The sequence below is a fragment of the Carassius gibelio genome, chromosome A16 (assembly GCF_023724105.1).
Source record: "Carassius gibelio isolate Cgi1373 ecotype wild population from Czech Republic chromosome A16, carGib1.2-hapl.c, whole genome shotgun sequence".
In the NCBI taxonomy this organism is placed as follows: domain Eukaryota; kingdom Metazoa; phylum Chordata; class Actinopteri; order Cypriniformes; family Cyprinidae; genus Carassius; species Carassius gibelio.
This window is the reverse complement of record NC_068386.1, coordinates 6,677,252-6,696,849: the sequence shown is the minus strand read 5'-3', so window position 1 is coordinate 6,696,849 and position 19,598 is coordinate 6,677,252. Positions and strand designations below refer to the sequence as shown.

The following is a 19,598-nucleotide window of genomic DNA, read 5'->3' as shown; positions in this document are numbered from 1 at the left end:
TTTAAGCAATGCATATATTTCTCAGAATTAGTATCTAATAATGATAACATGAATTACATTCAGTTTTCAGCCCTTTCAGAGTTTTAAATTGGAATTAAAAATGGCAAAAATGTACAAGAAACAGAAATCCTCCAAAATCCATCAAGAACAAGGGAATCATAAATTACATGTTCAAGAAATCGCAAAAAGAAAAAATATGGAACGTAAATGTAAATCCTGATCATCCTCTACTCGGATCTATTCTCTTGCATTTGAAAGCCAGATTTGTAGCCATGACATGACATGTAGCCCCGCCCACATACTAAGCAAGCCTCTCCCCAATCAGGCCCCACCCCTCTCTTGTGGTTCGCAGAGAGAGTAAAGTGCTGGTAAGCTGATCCAGAGGTGTTCAGGAAATGCACACATGAACCACACGGAAACACTATGAAGAAAAAAAAAAACTAAAAGCAGCAAGCCCAAGTTAAAAGTAAAATATATTTACAAAAGTTTACAACATGCAAAATCAAAACAATCATCTCAAAATATTACAACTGAAGTAGAATATTACGACATATAAGTAAAATTAAAACAATCTCAGGTTAATTTTGGAACGATTAGACTAATTCATTAACTCAAACATGATAACATATACAATTATCCTGGAATCTAACGTTAGATTCCAAAAGCAAGATTAGATAATTACCTTGAGTCAATCACTGTAGACCTAGTTCTAAGTCTCACATAAGTGTAAAATATATATATATATATACACTTTTCTCTTCAGTGTATCTGTAACTGCATATGAACTAGACTGTCTGACAGGTTAATTAAATATCCCTTTTCAATGTCAGTTTTATTATTCTGACAAACAAAATATGCCATTTTAACAGGTGATCAAGTATTCAGTACTGAGATGTGTTCTCGAGCAGTATAGCTGATTCTCCCACTAGCTTGACTTGGGTAGAAGTAAAAAACACTCTAAAATTGGCAGATCGTTGATGAAATATACTACAGTATCTCTCTAAAGTGTCCAACAGTCATTTATTAAAACCACTTTGGAAAGTTGTTAGTGCAGTGTCAAACAACCATAAAAAAAAAACGAAACAAAAGGCGCCTGTTTGACAGTCGCTTCCTCATAATGCTTTCGATTCCCGTTCAAAACATGTAGAACTGACTGTCCAGACCCAACATGTGACTTCTCCAACACAGAGAACTCAGAGAACTCGAAAAGAGAGGGCAGGCGTAATGGATAGTGGGTCCTAGTGCGTCCTTCGCCTTAGTGACATGTGGCTTTAGTGATTCCTGTGAGTTGAGATCAGGGCTGGAGAGATACCATCATAGTTTAGGGCATGCGGACTACAGATGCAGGATGTGAGAAAATATTACAGCTGGAATCACAGCAATTTCCAAAAGCTATTTGGAAAGAGATATTATAATGATTTGAACTATACTCAACTGAAATAATTTTGACTATAACCTCAAAAAAAAAAAAAAAAAAAAAAGTCACTCAATGTTACATGTACACCTCTCAACAGAATACATCATGCATGTGCCATAAGATAAAGGCCGGCGTCTCAAAGCAAAGAAAGTCATAAAGTAGTAAACAAAAAATAGTTTCTCATTTCTCGATCCTGAGGATAAATAAGGAGGCACTAAGGCAGTGATGACCTTGTCAGATGAACTTTGCAACAGACTTCCTTCACCACAGCATTACATACAAGGATTTACAAGCTTAGGAGCGTCTATCTGATTTGTCATTTGCAATTACTAGACACTAAGCCAAGTGAGATCCAGAAGATCTTCGCTTGACCGCAAGCTTTCACGCTTTGTTAGTGGTGCAGCTCCTCGTTTAAAACTACACGGTTACACCTGAGGGAGTGTATGCCTAGGAATAGCCTGCGATCACATTAACCAAAATTCTCTTCTTCCTGCGGATAGCAGCATCTCTCAGTAAAAATACAGTAGCAAAAAAGAAAGGGAAAAAAGTTCAAAAGAAGATAAAAGAGCACCTTTGCCAATAAATGCATCTAACATGAAAGCGAAATATGAGAGTGACTTTAATGTGAAAGTAGTGTTCATTAATACGCAGGAACAATTCCCATCAAACCTTTTGTTCATATGCACGGGGGTCTCTAATCAAAAGTGTTATCGCCACAGGAACCTTTGAAAACCCTGAATGAATATTAGACTATTATAATGGGATATGATCAGTAGATTGTCAATATTCCTAAAAGTGACCCTCAGTCACTGCTGTCATCATCGTCGTCGTCGTCCGAGATGTTGTTGCCGGAAATCTCCAGATGGGTGTAGGAGCCCGAGGAGAGCTGCTTGTAACAGAACTCACACACACGCACCGGCTTGGTCGACTGACTGGGAAGCAGGAACTTCTTCTCAGAACACGGGCCACACACAACAAAGCCGCATTTCCGGCAATGGTGGCGCCGGTTGACGGGGTTGAATTTGATCTTCTGGCAGCGCATGCACACGGTCGCCTCGGAGTCAGGCACCCAGACAGCCGCGTGCTCACCGGTGGGAGATTTCCCGCTTTTTTCTAGTAGGTCCGAGACGCACTTGCTGATGTGGCTCATCCACTCAGACTTCTCCGATGCTGTGGCGGCGTAGACGGCGAAGGATTTGGTGGGTGTTTTAATGAGCCAGCCGTTGCGGAGGTCGCCCTCGTCCTCTACAGTGTCTATGGTGACGCTCTCCAGAGGGATGATGTGCTGCTTGTTGTACTTCTTCTTCTGGATGACGATGTTGCCGTACACCAGGATGTCGTTAAAGAGGAAGAACTGTCGCGCTTTGGGCCTTTTGCGGCACAGCTTTGTGAGAACACCCTCTCCTATGAGCACTCGACCTGGGATGGCCAACGGTTGTCCTGCTGTGCCAAAGCATGCTTCCACCACCCCGATGCGCTTAGAGTTGGCCTCACTATTGGCCAAGCGGTCCACCATCTTTCAGATGCCTGGGAAAGACAAAAATAAGAAGTTATGATTGGAGCAGCAACAGACACTGAATATAATGGCTCAGACAATATCAGTAAAGAGATAAAACCATACAGACATAAGGAAGGAACACTTGTGGTTTATCAAATCTTAACCAATTCTTTGTGGCCTTTTAATAGTTCCCTGAATCTGGCCAATTTTGAATCAACGGCTACTCAACGCTTTCGTTTAAAAAAATCATCAGCATATTTTCAAAGTCAGGTTGCCAAGTGCTTTGAAAGACTAGCTATTTCATTAGAAGAATATTTCATTAAAATACAAGCATTATCAATTAATATAACTGATTAACCATTGATATCATTAAACTTACAGCACAATGAATCCAACCATTCCCTACTCTTAATTTATATTTTTGCTCTGTATTACTGACTGTAAATGTGAACAATTACTAAAAACACAAAGCAACTTGTCCTTAGTTGACAAACACCTGAAGCAAACAATGTTGATTTGAAATAACATTAAAGTTTGAAAAATGATTTAAAAGAAATAAAATTTCCCAAAAGTTCCCAAAAAGTATAAAATAAATTGATCAAAGTGACTATAAATCCATTGATAGTTACAAAATATTTATATTTTAAAGAAATTATTCAAAGAATCCTAAAAAAAAAAAATGCATCAGTTTCAACAAAATTATTATGCCACACAACTGTTCAAAACTGATAATTATAAGAAATTAGCATATTATAATTATTTCTGAAGGATCATGTGCCACTGAAGAAGGGAATAATGGCTGCTGAAAATTAAGTTTTGCCATCAAAGTAATAAATTACATTTTATAATATATACATACAAACATAGAGGATAGCATATTTGTTTTTTTGCTCCGGATACAAGAATTGTGACATTTTTCTGGTGAAAATGTAGTATTGTGAGAAGGCTACCCAACAATATTTTTGAATAACAATAACTAATACAGGATTACTGTGAATAAAGAGCGGTCTCATACATCATTAAAAGAAAGAAAAGTCTGATCAAAGGATAAGAAAAACGAGTGTTCCCGCAGCGCAATGTACATCATTGTAGGCAATTTTATTTATTTATATATTTTTTTATTATATCTTTCAATCTGCAGATTGTTTGGCGGAGACCATGAGTTAAGATGTATACTGACATGCTTTCACAATAAAATAATGAATATAAAAAGGCAAATATATAATTTATCACAGAAAAGCGACATTGATTGCAGCTCTAATAGTAAACCTCCAATCAGTCTAAAGCAACCCTGCATCTTTGATCATTATAACAAGATATCTTTCACAGCGTCAGAGAGAAACAGAGCTACATGAGCTTTTCAAGGTAGGACAACAGGATCTGATCATTCTCACATTACATCCTGTCTGTCTGTCTGCCTCTTCAGTCGCAGCTGTGCCGGTCTAAGAAATGAACTGCACTAGTTAAAAAGAAACAACACGTGGCAGCAGATGACATACACATCTCATAATGCTACTGATGCATTTAATAAGTGTGTAATACTGTAGTGTCACCCTTGTTATTCACTTGCCTCACGTAAACAAATGACATAATCCAGAGTTTACCAGGCTGCTTCAGATGGCAGTGCAGATTGTGACGAACACACACTCTGGTTTAGAGTAATGCAAAAGCTACACACTTTGGTATTAACTCATTTCCCTCTTTGTAAATTAGAAATGCTCAAACCCGGTCTCAGTGTCATGCCAGCTGGGTTTCCAAGATACAGAGTGTTTGAATAAAAGAGAAATCTGAGGTCTGTAGACGCCAAGGGTAAGAAGGGTATCAGTGTGAAGCTTGCTGAACTCATAAATCAGTAAAAGAGGAGTTCAGCGCTAGGGGATTACGAGACCAGAAAACAATACTGGGTGTTATTTCCATGATGCCATGGATAAGGTAAACCCCAGTTCTGCCCCCGTTATGACTATCATATTGTAATCTGATGACAGAGCAGACAAAACGAGCCCCTTAACCAAGAGAGGTACGCCATGACATTTAATACATCCTACACGTTGACCTCGATGTTGAAAATGCAAGCATGCCCATGTACAACTTCTAACTTCACAGATAAACCACATAATTATCTAATGCAATCTCCTCCAATCGCACCACCCCCAGAGCAGGAAACATTACCACACAACTAATCTTCCCCAACTAGAACTACTACTAGTGACAGACTAGAGATAGTTGACTAAATGAAAGGAGTGTCATGTTCCAAACCTGTATGACTTCTTTCTTCAAAAGACGCTACACAAAAGTGTTTTTGTGTCTATAAACACTTACTGTATTAGACCCCAATGACATTAATTGTAAAGATAAAAATGAATGAAATTCTACAAAATACCACAGAAGTACTTTGTGCGTTAGTCGTATGGAACATGAAATAAGTAAATGACGGAATAATAATTTTTGGGTGAACTATTCCTTTAATGTCAGAAGATATGTACATTTGAATAGCTATAGTAACACCATATCAGACAACATCTCACCAAGTGCCAAAAAGAAGTGTCACTTGAAAAGAATGCATGGATCTTTCAAGACACTTTCAAAGGTTAAGAGTATTTTTAGCACAAGCGTCTTAAAAAATGTATCGCTTGCGGTGGGATGTCCAAAAAAAAACAAGACAAGACGTTTTGTCCAAGTGTCTTTGGCTGCAGTGACTGTGCTTCAAAGGGGATTCATTTAAAAGATGAAACTTTTGTGAGAAAACAAAAGGCAAATATGTGAATAATTATCATGCAATCTTTAACATAGATGTTCAGAGGAGCTCAGCAATCATTTTGAAGTAACATAATGGCTTGTAGAGAAGCTCTGCATGTCTGAAACTCAGTGAAAGGACTCCACCACCTCCCACACAGCAGCACTTTCCTGACTCACTTCCTCCTTATTAAAATGAAAACTCATGCAAGGGTATTCCACACATGCTGTGGGCACTACTACATGTTTAGAATAGCTAAACATATTCCAGTTCCTAGTGTTTCAAGTTCTACAGTGAAAACCAGTGGTGCTTTGAGTATTAGAAGCACTCTGCTTTTCGTGTTTCTGCAGTTTTATAGAGTTTTCTAGAGTCAGTAAATACTGTACTATGTTACAGAAAAATACAAAAAGTCTAGACTGAATCTGCCACAATGTCATGGCAATACTACATGAAAGAGGACAGTTTTGCACACAAAGTAGGGCTGGCCGATAAAATGGTAATGATAATTATCGCGACAATCTACCTCGATAAATGCTAACAAGAGTTATATATAACTAGATAAATGTTTAATGTAATGTTTATGCACCAAAAGCAGAACTGTGCCAAACAGACCATTTATCTACTCTCCACAAAATTCAAACAGCAGAGAAGCGTGAGCTCACTAAAGCAGATGTGTCTACTCGCTGCTCTCAGGTCTCAGTCACGTGACTACTAAACAGTACTGTACTGTGGATTTACTGTAGTAACACCAACTGTACCATGGTATTGCAACAGAAATGATGGATGTTAATATAAAACTGTATTATATTAACGTATAGATTTATAAAATGTGTTAAAGAAATTGAATATAAATACAGTATATTTGAGATTACACTATAGCATTTGTGCATTTTAAATAAATGGATTTAGACTACTGTTTTAACATTAGTTACATTTTACCTGCTATTGAGGTGCTACATATGTGTGGTTTTAACTGTGGTTATCATGATAAAAATGTTTACTACTATGGAAGATCAATGGTTCATTTTAATAAAATGGATCGAGCTGGGACGATAAATCGGTGCAGGATCGATTTGTGGACCGATTCCGTGATTTTCCGAATGCATTGTAATTCCTCTGGAATCGATTCTGAGCTTAGTGTTTAACAGCGCTAATCTAGTTTTTATCCACACACTCAAATGCTCAAGTGCTAAATAGCGCTTGTGCGTTCGGCTGAGTTATGTAACGTTATTTTCACCTCAGCTCAGAATTCTTTTATGACGTGAGATTAATGTAAACACAGCCCACTGTGAACATGCTTGTAATTCGCTTCAACCTTTCCTTATTTTATGAATGATTATTTTAGGTTCAAGTGTGTGTAAAGATTTGGAAACAAGCAGAGAACGCGGTTTCTAAAGCATGCAGTGGCATCTGCTGTTCAAAATTAAGCTCAGAATCAACTCAAAGAACTGCGATGAATTCGGAAAATTCGCAGAATCGATACTGAATCATTTCTCGATTTGCAATGCATCCATTTATTGTCCCAGTACTAGTCAGAATAAATAAATTTCACCATATAATTACAGATGATACTGCTTTGATAGTGAACATAAATTTACATCTGGATCCCAACTCAAGCTACTTTCAAATGTGCATTTATAAGAGATCAAAAAATGTAATATTAATATTGCAGCCTGCCCTGCAAACTGCTGAAGATACCAGTCCTCAAAATAACACACAATTTTTGTTTCAAATCATGACAGGTTTATTTTCCATTAAGATACTTATATTGTTAAAGGAAAAATGAATGGAAAAGTGTAAAGAATTCAAGTGTTGGCCATATTCGGACCATAAAGAGTAGTTTAAAACCACAATTAACAGTCTGGTTTCTACAACTTTCAATTACAAGCCTTTTAATTTGAAAAGAAATAAAGATTTAAAATGTAGTGTGTTAATTATCGTTATCGACTGATGTCAAACTTTTTACTGTAATAATTTTTTTTGCCCATATTGCCCAGCCCTAACACCACAATGCCAAACAAAAATGTACTTATCACAGTAAAATTAACCTCGCAGACAAAACCTAATAATAAAACCTTTTCCCTTTCTCATTTGAGAGTAACCAGTTTCAACGTTTTTAAAACATCATTATTTACTCATCCTCATGTTGTTCCAAACCTGTATCACTTAGTTTCGTTTGCAAAGAAGAAGGCCCATGCACTTCAAACAACATTGGACCCCACTGACTTTCAAGGTATAGACAAAAAAAATATCTTCTATTGTGTTCCAAAGAAAAGAAATGCATTGCTAGGACAAAATGTGTCATGTTGTGCTTCAAACAGAGGTTTTCCTAATACAGCCTCTGGTTTAAAACGCATAAATAGCTGCTTTGTAAAAGGTTCGCTCTCGTGTTGCTGAGTTACAGAAAGGTCAGTGATAAGCACTTAGAAACTCTCAGCAATGACACAAGCTCATTTATTTTAGCCATTTGCGAGCAAGACCTTCTCACCTGTAAATGAGAGGTGTATTCTCCATATCAATTAAAAAAAATAATGTCAAATCAGGAATGGGAATCAGTTTGTAAAACCTAATTTTACCTGAAATCAGCATCAGAAGCACGGCAAAAGAGATTCATACCACTCACAAAAATAACACGTACCAATGTGAAATCCTTGGATGAGTGATATACCAAACATTTGAGACTCCAAGCAAGCATGATTTTTCTTTATATCTAATACTCTACATAATGTCAAGTTAAAAGAAAAAACACAAGGGTTGTAAAGACATGTCAGTGAGATGATGTCAAACTGTGCTATTAATATTAAAAATATTTTTAATGTATTGCTAGAAAATTGTGAAAAATATTCTAGTTGCAGAGATCAATAAATACAAACATGCTTGGAAGTGCATATTAATCACTGTAGCCGCTCAAAGCACAAAAGATAAACAGCCATATTTCTTGCCTGCTTCACTAGATTGCTCAAATGCTAATTTCCTTTGCTGAAGCGTATGAGTCGCTGACCGAATTTGATTAGAAGACCTGCTGGCAATGACTAAGTGAATGTGATCTGGAAAGAAGACTGGAAGGCCTTCACTGGACACACTGGCCATGTAGAGAGATGTCATTCTAATTCTGCCAGCCTTTATGACAAAGACAGATGGATGGGTGCCGGTCTAATTTCAATTACGCTCTCTCCAGCATGACTCACTAAAGCATTAGCCACAGCATGTTTCATCCAGAACTCAAACCCTCCAAAAGTACTTTCATCATTTAACAGGCAGGAACCAAAGAGAATGAGCAATCAAATACTTGCAATATATTTACATGAGTTGGATTTCTTTTATAATATAACTTGACAAAGAAAAAGCTAACTTTTACACTATAAGTTATGGATTTACGTGTCAGATCATTTGTGAAACACCTGTGTGGAAATGGCAAAGAACGGAACAGGGCTCAGATCGCCATTACATGTACATATATATTGTAGTTATTAATACATTGTTTCGAACAACATTTACTTGAAATAGAAATATTGATATTCTAAATGTTTCTTTTGATCAATTTATTATTGTGTCCTTTTTTTTTAAGTTTCCTTGGGTCACAACAAACAGTTCTAATCATTGTAACAGACATGGGTGTGATGTTTTCCCCCTCATTTCACAGTGGCTTTGCAGTACATCAGATGCTACACGGAAAAGCGCTTTTGGACACTTGGAAGATCAAAGATCAAAGTGGAATCAAAAGCAGCAGGTGGAAACTAGACCTCTCTTTCTCTGCAAAACGCTAACACACTGCAGGTCTAGCAGCTAGCACCTGGCCCTCCAGAAGCCAAGCAACCTGATAGTCCATCTGCCGGAGGAAAGCAGGAGCTGTCAGACACGTCAATCAACAGCAGAAACAACGCACAAATGGTCACTAATAACAAAAAAAAAAAGTTACATTTGCAGATAAAGTCTTGTTTAAGGGTCTGTGACTTTGTGGATACAGACATCTGACTACTAAGTAGTGATTGTGTTTTTCAGCAATAGTGTGCACTAGAGTTGGGCGATATGGCCATTTCATCGTCATATCGTCAGCCCGTGAAATCGACAATACACGATATTATCATGCATGTGTGGAGCAAGAGAGAGACTCTTTGTTCTTGTCATAACATAACTATTTGGTGTTTTAAACTGCGCAGATGTGCGCGAGAGAAAGGTATATCTCCAGCACGTGCGTTCACATTAGGGTTGCCAGGTTTTCACAACAAAGCCTGCCCAGTTGCTTCTCAAAACTAGTCCAAAACTAGCCCAATCGCGTTTCCAGAGGGTTTCCCGATAAAAATTTCATCCAGCAGTTAAAATATACGTTTTTTGGTGGGGTTGCCTTGGTAAAATTCACATTTTAGGGGCTAGATATCACGTTATTGGTATTGGGGTAACTTCGACCTGCGGACATGAAAAACAACCACAGACTTGGCAACACTGGTTCAGGTGGAGCAGCATTTACTACACAGACTAAATTCTGACAGGCTACACAAAATCAATATACAAAATCGGCAAAGAATCGCCTTTACTGATGAGATGCGCATGAAAACACAGACAGACAGTGCTGGAAGTAGCTAATGCTTATAAGTAAATCATTGGAAAACGAACATAAAGGATGCTGTCTGTCGGTCTTTATTAAAACTATTTGCTCTGATTTATTGTTTTGGTTACATTTTGTGCAGTGGCTTAAGAGTATGAAAAAACATCAACAAGTTGAAAAAAAATAAAACTAAAGTTTTAGGTTGTGTAGTGTAATCTTGTTAAAGCGAATTTCAGAAAATTGGTATCGAAAAAGGTATCATTCAAGAACAAGTATCGAAGCCAAGGTATAAGTATCGGTACCGATACCCAACCCTAGTGGCATAAGGCAGTACTATTAGCCTGTGGCAAGTGACAACAGAGTGATGTGGATTAAATGACACATATGAGCTCAAAGTATTTTAAGAGTGATGGAGCTTGGTATGACTTCAGTCCCAAGCCTTCTCAAAATGTGTCAGGAAGGTGACATAAGTTGGAAAAGAGATGGGAGAGGCCATGAAAGAAGATTAAAGACTAACAACTTAGAGATGAGAAGACAAGTGAAGGCTCAGACTACACTAATTAATTAATGACAAGCTTAGTTTCCATGTTTATCTAAGCACTTCTGGAGCATACTAACAGTGATGAAATGATCCTGGAAAACAGTCTAATATCTAGCCTTGCATAATAAATATAGATATCAGCCATTCTAAAGTTACATGAAGAAAGTGTTTATACAAATCACAGTTCACCTCTGATCTTTCCAGACTGTGCACAATGAAAGTGAAAATGGTGCATGATGCTAAATGTCAATTACAATATTTCTTAAATATGCTTAAATTAAAAAATATGCAATGCAGAAATTGCACCCAGTGATATTTCACTGTTAGTGGAGCAATCAAGCACAGCAAACAGAAACCATGTGATTTAAATTATGCAATGCTTTATTGCATCACACCTGGTGGACCAAGTTTCAACAAAACTGCATATTATGCGCTTCATAAATCTGGAATTTAGGGCAGGGCCTCTATTTGGAAACCATATGTCTCCAAGCCTAATGCATATAAAAAAGAAAACACACCACAAAACCTGACACCTTGAGAGATGAAAAGCAGTAAAATGGTCCTTGCTGCAAAAATAAGGATGTGTTTGCATTTGGAAAACCAACGAATCCCTTCAACCCACAACGTCTGCTGTCAGTTCACAAGACCAGATATATTGTATGCTGTAAATATTACCCCGTTATGATATTCTCGTATTAAAGAAAGACATACTTAAAAAATAATATTTAGGAGAGGAATGGAGAATGAATTCATACATCTATACTTTAACATATGTGTAGTACGTTCTGGAATGCAGATGATAAAGACTGCCTTTCCTCTTAAAGAACGAACGAAAGAAAGATTTTCTTCTAACAAAGTGACGTAATATTCCAGTGCACTTGTACGACAGCATTCCAAAGAGCACTGAAGTGAGTGCTGTACACTTTGGGGATAAAAACTAATTGCCATTTCTCAAATTGCAACTGCAATTTAAAAAAGGCGATTTAAAAAACTCCAGGTTTGCTGTGCTTGTTTATAGGGTTGCACAATTCAGCCCCAATTTTTTATGCTAATATTACAATATAATTACAATTATTTGTATTATGAGTATTATTATTAATACTAAATAAAAAATATAGGAAAATAAGAAATATTACTATTGTAATATTTCTCTGTAAAATAAATGAGTATTTAAAGGAAAATAAATCTTGCAGTACAACTGTAAAATTACAATACTAACATTTATGGCACTCATTTCTTAAAATGTCAAACCATTAAGTTTATTCTGACAAGACCCCTGCAGTGCTGCACAAAAATATACATGATTCTGCCCATGTTTTTTTACATAGTTTTAAAATGCACTTGGAGAGATGGAGTTTACGAGAAGAAGCATTTGTGAATCAAGATGCTTGGAGTGAGTATTATAAGCAGCTCATGTATAAAATCACAGCTTTACTCTAAAAAAAGCAGCACATATTTCATCAAACTGCAGCCTTTTCGATTAGCTAATCACACTAAGCCAGATCGCAATTTCAGTTTTGATTACTCAAGCAGCCCTAACTGAAGCTAATCCATATTACATGTCCGTGAGGTGAGGGTAGGACATATTGAAGCATAATTAAGTTTTATTAAGTTGGGCCTACATTTTTGACATAAAATTTTTGTTATTTTATTTTGAAACCAGAATTAAATCAGCACTGCAAAAGCAAAGTATGTGATGGCTTGTAAACTTGCATGACTGCACATCTGGATAACTCAACAAACCAGTCCAAAGTTCATTTAACAACCAGCAGTTTTGTACAGTAAAAGTCTGACCTTAATGCTGTCAATAAACCATTCTGGGCAAATTAAAAGCAGTAAAATGATGGCAACACAGTGCCTTCCAGTAAGTCAAGATTAAGGAAGTACAGCAGAACTATTCTCAGCTACACCACTGAATATTTTTAACTTTTAAACCTTAACTACATTCAGATCTTTTGGTTTCTCCAACTCAAGGCATAAACAAGATCTTCAAAGTGAATCTTCTTTAATTTACTCAAACTTTTCAGCCCACAAAATTAGATTACGCCTGTTCAAACATACAAATATTCACACACAAAATCTAACCATACATCCTGTCACATCAGCATGCATAAATAAGCCACAGGTAACAGGCAAGATAAGATCATTATAAACTTGGGCTTTACTGCTATAGAGTAAATATGCATTTAAAAGCAGTTTGCCTTCTGCAGGTTAAATGCCCATGCTAACTATAGCTGGGTTCCCATCCAAAGTTGCAAATTTAACGTGCAAAACTGGAATATCACATAATATTAGGGCTGCACGATGTGTCATTTAAGCATCGATATTGCGATGTACGAATCCACGATAGTCACATCGCAGGATGTGCGATGTAGGCTGTCGTAGTTGATCCGTTATTCATTAACCGTACAGCTGCTCCCCAGCCCTTGACAAATGTGAATCGCAGATTAATTGCACAGCTTAACCATCATAGAGTGAAAGTTTATCATTTGCATGTGTTTTTAGGTCCTTTCAGTTTAACAGGGTGCATATAAGAACGATCAGAGAGAGAGAGAGAGACCCGGTCGCGCACGCTCACCTACACAGTCTCCAAACAACCCGAGCGATGTCTTGCTCTCTCTCCCTCGCGCATATTAATCAAAATCAATTGACACGATGGTGTCGGGAAAAAAAAACTATCTAGTCATGAAATGTTTTCTGTGTTGTCAAATTTTGTGCGATATCCTAAACTGCAGAGATAATTACACAAAGCATGCTGTACACGTCTGATTTGCGAACTAATGATTCCTTTGAACATTTTAGATGCAACAAGATGGCTAGTCAAGTTATCCCAACCCAAAGCGCAGTCAAATGACTTTTGATGCGCATGGATGACTTATTCAGCAAATCTGTTTCCATCTTAATCCTTTTTTTGTTACACAAGTCAAAACCCACCTCAAGGGTAAAAATCACTATTTCCAGGTACTTGGTTACACTGAAGACATAAGCTGATTTCCAACTAATCACAGCAGGATCTGTTCTATGTATTAAACGACAAACACTTCTTGTGTCTATTTAAAGTTGTTTCGATGGCAAAGCAAGAAGTGGATATTTTTTGGCACCTCATGATTAAATAATATTTTGACTTAGGACTCACAATTTGATTCCAAATTCTTCATTGGCTGATAAATAGAACTTTAATTTGATAAACTCAAATTCCATTTAGTTTTTTGCGAATCAATCCAGAATTATTTATTTTTTTTTACTTTCATTGACATATTTGACCTTGTGATGAATAGAGCCTTGAATATAGGCAATGCTCAATATGACAACCCTCTCTATGAAAAATGACCTTAAACTGTGGGCAGCTTTAAAGAGAGGAGCGATTCAAACAGGCCCTTATCAGATATTTGGATATGCAAACATTAAAATCTCATATGAATTCCTGCTAACTGGTAGTTAAGTTTGGTAGACCATGCCTTCACTTAGTTAAAACCTCTTAATAGAGCATAATCTTTGGTGAATAACTGCATATAACAAAACAAGTCACTTTTGCTTCATTACACCACACAACATTTCAGTTGGACCCTGCTGTTTGTCTTGCTGACACTGATATTTCTGTACCCATCATTATAGACATGACTAAGTTAGCACCAGACAGACCTGCATAAGCACAGGCTGATCCTTGGATGTACCAAAATCATATTATTACATGCAAGATTCATTTAGACCATTATAAATGGTTGACTCAACATCTTTGGAAGTCATAATGCATTTACAATTAAGATTTTTGCTGAAAAGAATCATTGCACAAAATCACAGCAAACATGCTGAGGTCAATGACAGAGTAATGACTGCAATGCAGAAACAAAATCAACTCAAAGCCTAACAGAATTGAACTTTTAACTTTAATCTTGACTTATCCATAAAATGTATTACTGTTCTGAAGAAAGGTTATCTATTTTGACTTTATTAGGAAAGTGAGACCAATTGTACTCAGTGAGAGCGTCAAGTAAAGTAGTACAATCAAGCAAGGCTGGTAAACATGATTATTAACTATTAACTTACTTTCACTTCTGAAATACCTGGTTGGACAAGTAGCACCAAAGGTAAGAAATAAGAGTAAATGAAGAAACACGTTTTCATGGTGCATTCCCTTTATACTGAAAACATACATGTTGTTCAGCAAATGCTCTGAGACAAGCAGAGTTTTTATAAATAAATAAATACAAATATAAATATATATATATATATATATATATATATATATATATATATATATATATATATATATATATATATATATAACCGATATTCACACATTTCTATTTTTTTGTTTGTTTTTGGTTCCTCAATATACAGGGCCTGTTCTTCGTACCTCGCTTAATACATCCGAGATGATTTGAAAGATGCCGGATCTTTTTACAGTGATAACTGATCTCTGGTTAATTTGGTTCTTCAAACAAATTAACAGATTTTATTAAGTTGTCTAAAATTAAAGTGCATTCTCGTGTTCCTCCATAAAGGGCAGATGTATTGATACTCTAAACCACAATCAGCAATGCAGCGATTGGCTGGTGGCAAGAAAGCAAAGTAATGACATATAAAAATCATATAACCAAAAAAAAGAACACCTAACGAAGAATTTATAGACCTATATCAACAAACAGCCAGTTAAATGAAATGTGCACTGTTTATATTTAATTTATTATTTTCATGATTCCCAATTGTTTATATTGTCAGGCTTTACATTTTTATTTCAATGTTGTAATTAGCAATTTATTAAATTTTTTCTTTAAAGCAGATTTGTCATCACTCAAATTAATGCACAACTGTATATCGTGTGTAATGCTCTAAATCAATTATAAAGTAATTATTTAATCACAGATAAATTTTTCAATATGTAAAACTGGATGCATCTAGACTCCACAACACTCTAATATTATTTTCTAATTAAATGTTTTTATTTTTAATTATGGTTCCCTGATCAGTAGGGTACTCTTTTAATGAAGTAGCAGTGGCTGGGACAGATTTTAAATATCACTTTCTTTTAAAAAGATGCAATCTAACCCTGTTTACATGAAATAAGCTTGCTCCCAAGCAGGTTTAAGCTTAAAGACCTGTTGCTATGACAGCAAGTCCAGGATGAGCTTCGAAGAACCAAATGACCCAAGATCATGCCAAAACGCCAACAATCAAATCCAGCTAACAGAGTTAGCAACATACGAAGCACAGGCCCCTGGGGCCTGTACCATGATGGTAGCTGAACAAATTCAGAGTTACAGGATTAGTTTTGAGTTGACAAAACCAAACCTCTCCAATCTGGCTTTGTTGGTAGCATGATGCTGTTCATCAACTTTCTTTGTCAATTCAGGCTTTGATCCTGAGTTTGTGGAGCGCGTGCACATGAATGTGTGACATCACTGGCGAACAGCCAATCACGATCCTTGCAATACAAAGATGGTTTGATTTACTTCTCGCGAAAGACCCAGTGAGATTCAAAACTAAAGGTTAAAGGTTTTGCTAAAGGTTAAGAGATTGAAGAATATGACAAATTTAAAATGTCATATGAAAAATGAAGGAGGACTAATAAAATAAATGATCTTGCTCCATCAGTGTAGTCACAAGTGGAACTTGTTAACTTAGTTTATACATTTGAAAATATATAGTGATAGAGACTTGAAATTGTAAGTTCAGACTTGTAATTTTTTTAAATAGTGCAATCTTTTGATACTACATCTTATTTATATTACATGATCTGTATACATTAATATTTATTTAAAATAATTTATAATAAGTGTTAAACTAAAATTCCTTGTGTGTAAGAGATGAATAATAATATGAATCAAAATAATTATATAAATCATAAAATGACTCAGTTATTATCATAAAGCCAGACTTCTATTTTTTTTTTTAAGCATAAGTGACCTTTAATTTGGAGCAAGATAAACTGGAGTTACTTTGTTTCAGACATGTGTCACTTCTCTCACATCTGATTGGTTCACCTTCAGTCTGAGATCTTGAATCCAGAACATAACCTGCCCCGGAGCAGGTTAGCCGTGAAGCGTAAGATACCATGGCAACAAACACCGATTAAAGCCGAGCTACTTTCATAGTACCCAGGGTTGGCGGAAACTAATCTGAAACATAGCTGGCTAGCCACCTAATCCAGCTTCATGGTACAGGCCCCTGGTCTACCAATAAATATTTCTCTAAATAACAGGATCCAACAACTCCACTATATTCAATAGGAAACAAAAAGTGTTAACAAATGAAGCAGTTATTCAAATTAAACAATTAATATTAAACATTAATATTTATATTAGTAATAACAATACATTTAAAATATATTATTATTAAAATTAAAAGCAGAATAAACTAAAAAGCAGAAATAAACATTTAAGAATCAGTTCTCCTTCTGCATATCAGGTGTCAGACACTCAAACGTTAAAAAAAGAAGAAAAAAAAGATTAGTATTGACTTTATATGCATACAAACTTAGAGAGAGAGAGATCAGTCTCTTCTTTCAAGAACTTTGCACACAGTCCAAAGGGTACAAACAGAAAAAGCCAAATTTACAAGAAAAGTATTTTACATTTAAATATATCCATTAGTGTATGATAGCATCCATCTTCACAAATACAAGCAACCGACTCCGTTGCACTTTTTAAAAGTGCAGGTGTGGATCAAACAGCCATATGAATGAAGAAGTGAAACTGTGACGATAGAATATATAAAACAGTTCTGAGGATCTCGTCTTAAAAAAAAAAAAGTTAAATGAATGCTCAATGTGTGGTCATAAGAAAATCATACATAGTATGAGGCATAGGTGGAAAAAAAAGTTATCAGACTAACAGCAACTACATAAAAGTTCCATGCTAACCCTTCGGCTAAAATATGTTTGTATCCATGTTTTTTTTTTTTTCATGTAAGTTATCCTGTTCGTGCAGTTACATGCTGTATAATATTACACAAAGCACTTCGACCAAGTATTTCCAAGCCACCACAGCTTGTTACTAGTTAACTTATGCGACCTTAAATCTAAAGCAATTTCAAATGTTCTCCATGACGAACGGTTGAAGGAAAGAAAAAACTGCTAACGTTAACTTACTCCTCAATTATCCCATCACTACATGACTGATACCATGCTGTTTAGCAAGGAACAGGCTTGGGTGGTTTTCACCATGCAGTTTCGATGAGTCACCGAGCACTGGCTGTCACACAGGCGAAGTTAAGAGTAACGTTACAACTTCTGATTTTCTGTCAGATTAAAAATTCAAATGTTGCACAAAAATGCAAAATGCAGTTGTTTTGACACTGACAACTCAACTAAAAGTCTAGTTACTTTGACGGAGTTTGTACTGGCTTGCTAAAATGCTCTATGAATTAGAGGAACATACCTAAACAGCAAACCTATGTTGCTGTGGTCAAGTTAGTTTTACATTTCGTCGTTGTCAAAGTTTTTCCTCATGTTAGCATGCTACAAGCTAACAGGTCACTTGGACTGTCCCATAGCGCACGAATAGTTTCTTGACTACTTCCTACAGCAGCTTTCAAACTTACCCAACTGAAACACATTTCACTGACGCTAATGTAGAATATTTTTTAAATGAACCACGATAAACAAGTAGTCGTTCAACAATTACAACACAAACTTGCTCTGTCAGGCGCGATTGGAAAGCAGACGGTCCGCGAGCGCTTGGTGAGTTTAGACACAGACAGGCACGCGCGCGCTTACCTCAACACAAACGATCGACGGCTGTGGACTGTAGACAATCTCAAGTTAGTTTTCCAACGGATAAAATATTTAAATTCCAAATTCAAAAAGCGTCACTTGTAAGTTGTTCTGCCTCCTTCCCGTGCAGCCAAACTCGGAAACTGCACTTTCAATATGGCTGAGGGTAGGAGCAGGGAATGGAAGCGTCACTTGTGGTGTGGGAGAAGGGGCAGGGACTAATCTGGATAAACACTGATCCTTGTATTTAACGGTGTCTGGTGTTTATGTGGTGCCTTTCGCTTTTCCTTCTCGCTGGAAACATGCATATACATGTTTCGTAGAAATAAACCACAGATTAAATCTGTCTTTATAACTGCCTGGTCATGTGAGTTAGTGTGTGAGGTAAGCAACACTGGGTTTAATAACCCAGTTGAGTAGTTAAAGTAGTCCCAACTGATAGGGTTATAAAGGCATAATCTTTTTTAAAACTGTTATTGGGTTATGAGGTAAATGATGAGGCCAACTTAAATTATCTTGGTCTTTCTCATGTAAGCTGACAATGGCTATGCATAACACAACAAAACACTTTTCTAATTTCCTTAATTTCTAATTTCCTTCTAGTTTGGATGTTGTGGAGTTGCCTGGATTCTGAGTACATTGCACAGCTCTCTGTTTTGTTTTAAAGAGTTAAATTTCTTTTTATTATTATTATTGTTCTAAGTCAAGTTGCAGGTTATTTCTGGTTTGATCCGAAAAGTTTGTTTAAATTTATATTATTAATTGATATTATTTATATCAATATCAATATAAATAATTGATGAATAATATTTGAATACATTAATATATTTTAGTATTATATATATTATATTCCTATTAATTAAATGTGCAATATGTTACTCTATTTTGCTTTATTCCTTTTTTCTGGTTAGAAATTGTGAGATTAGTCTGTTGATAGTGCAACTCTCTGCTGCCCCCATGTGACTGCCAGTGTGCTCACACAGTGTGTGTGTGTGTGTGTGTGTGTGTGTGTGTGTGTGTGTGTGTGTGTGTGTGTGTGTGTGTGTATATATATATATATATATATATATATATATATATATATATATATATATATAGTTGCATTGAAAAGATTCTTTGCATACCCTGTCAATGATAATTACTCTTTG

At 36.1% G+C, this 19,598-nt stretch overlaps 1 protein-coding gene across 1 annotated transcript; it reads right to left on the bottom strand.

Annotated features, from left to right (window-relative positions):
* Nucleotides 1-18,667, bottom strand: LOC128031011 (pleckstrin homology domain-containing family F member 2-like). Its single transcript, XM_052619183.1, has 2 exons — nucleotides 18,454-18,667; nucleotides 1-2,944 (listed from the first exon to the last, which is right to left on the bottom strand). Exon 2 carries the CDS (start codon nucleotides 2,931-2,933, stop codon nucleotides 2,220-2,222), a length of 714 nt encoding a protein of 237 aa, XP_052475143.1. The 5' UTR covers nucleotides 2,934-2,944; nucleotides 18,454-18,667; the 3' UTR covers nucleotides 1-2,219.
* Nucleotides 18,668-19,598: the final 931 nt, after the last annotated feature.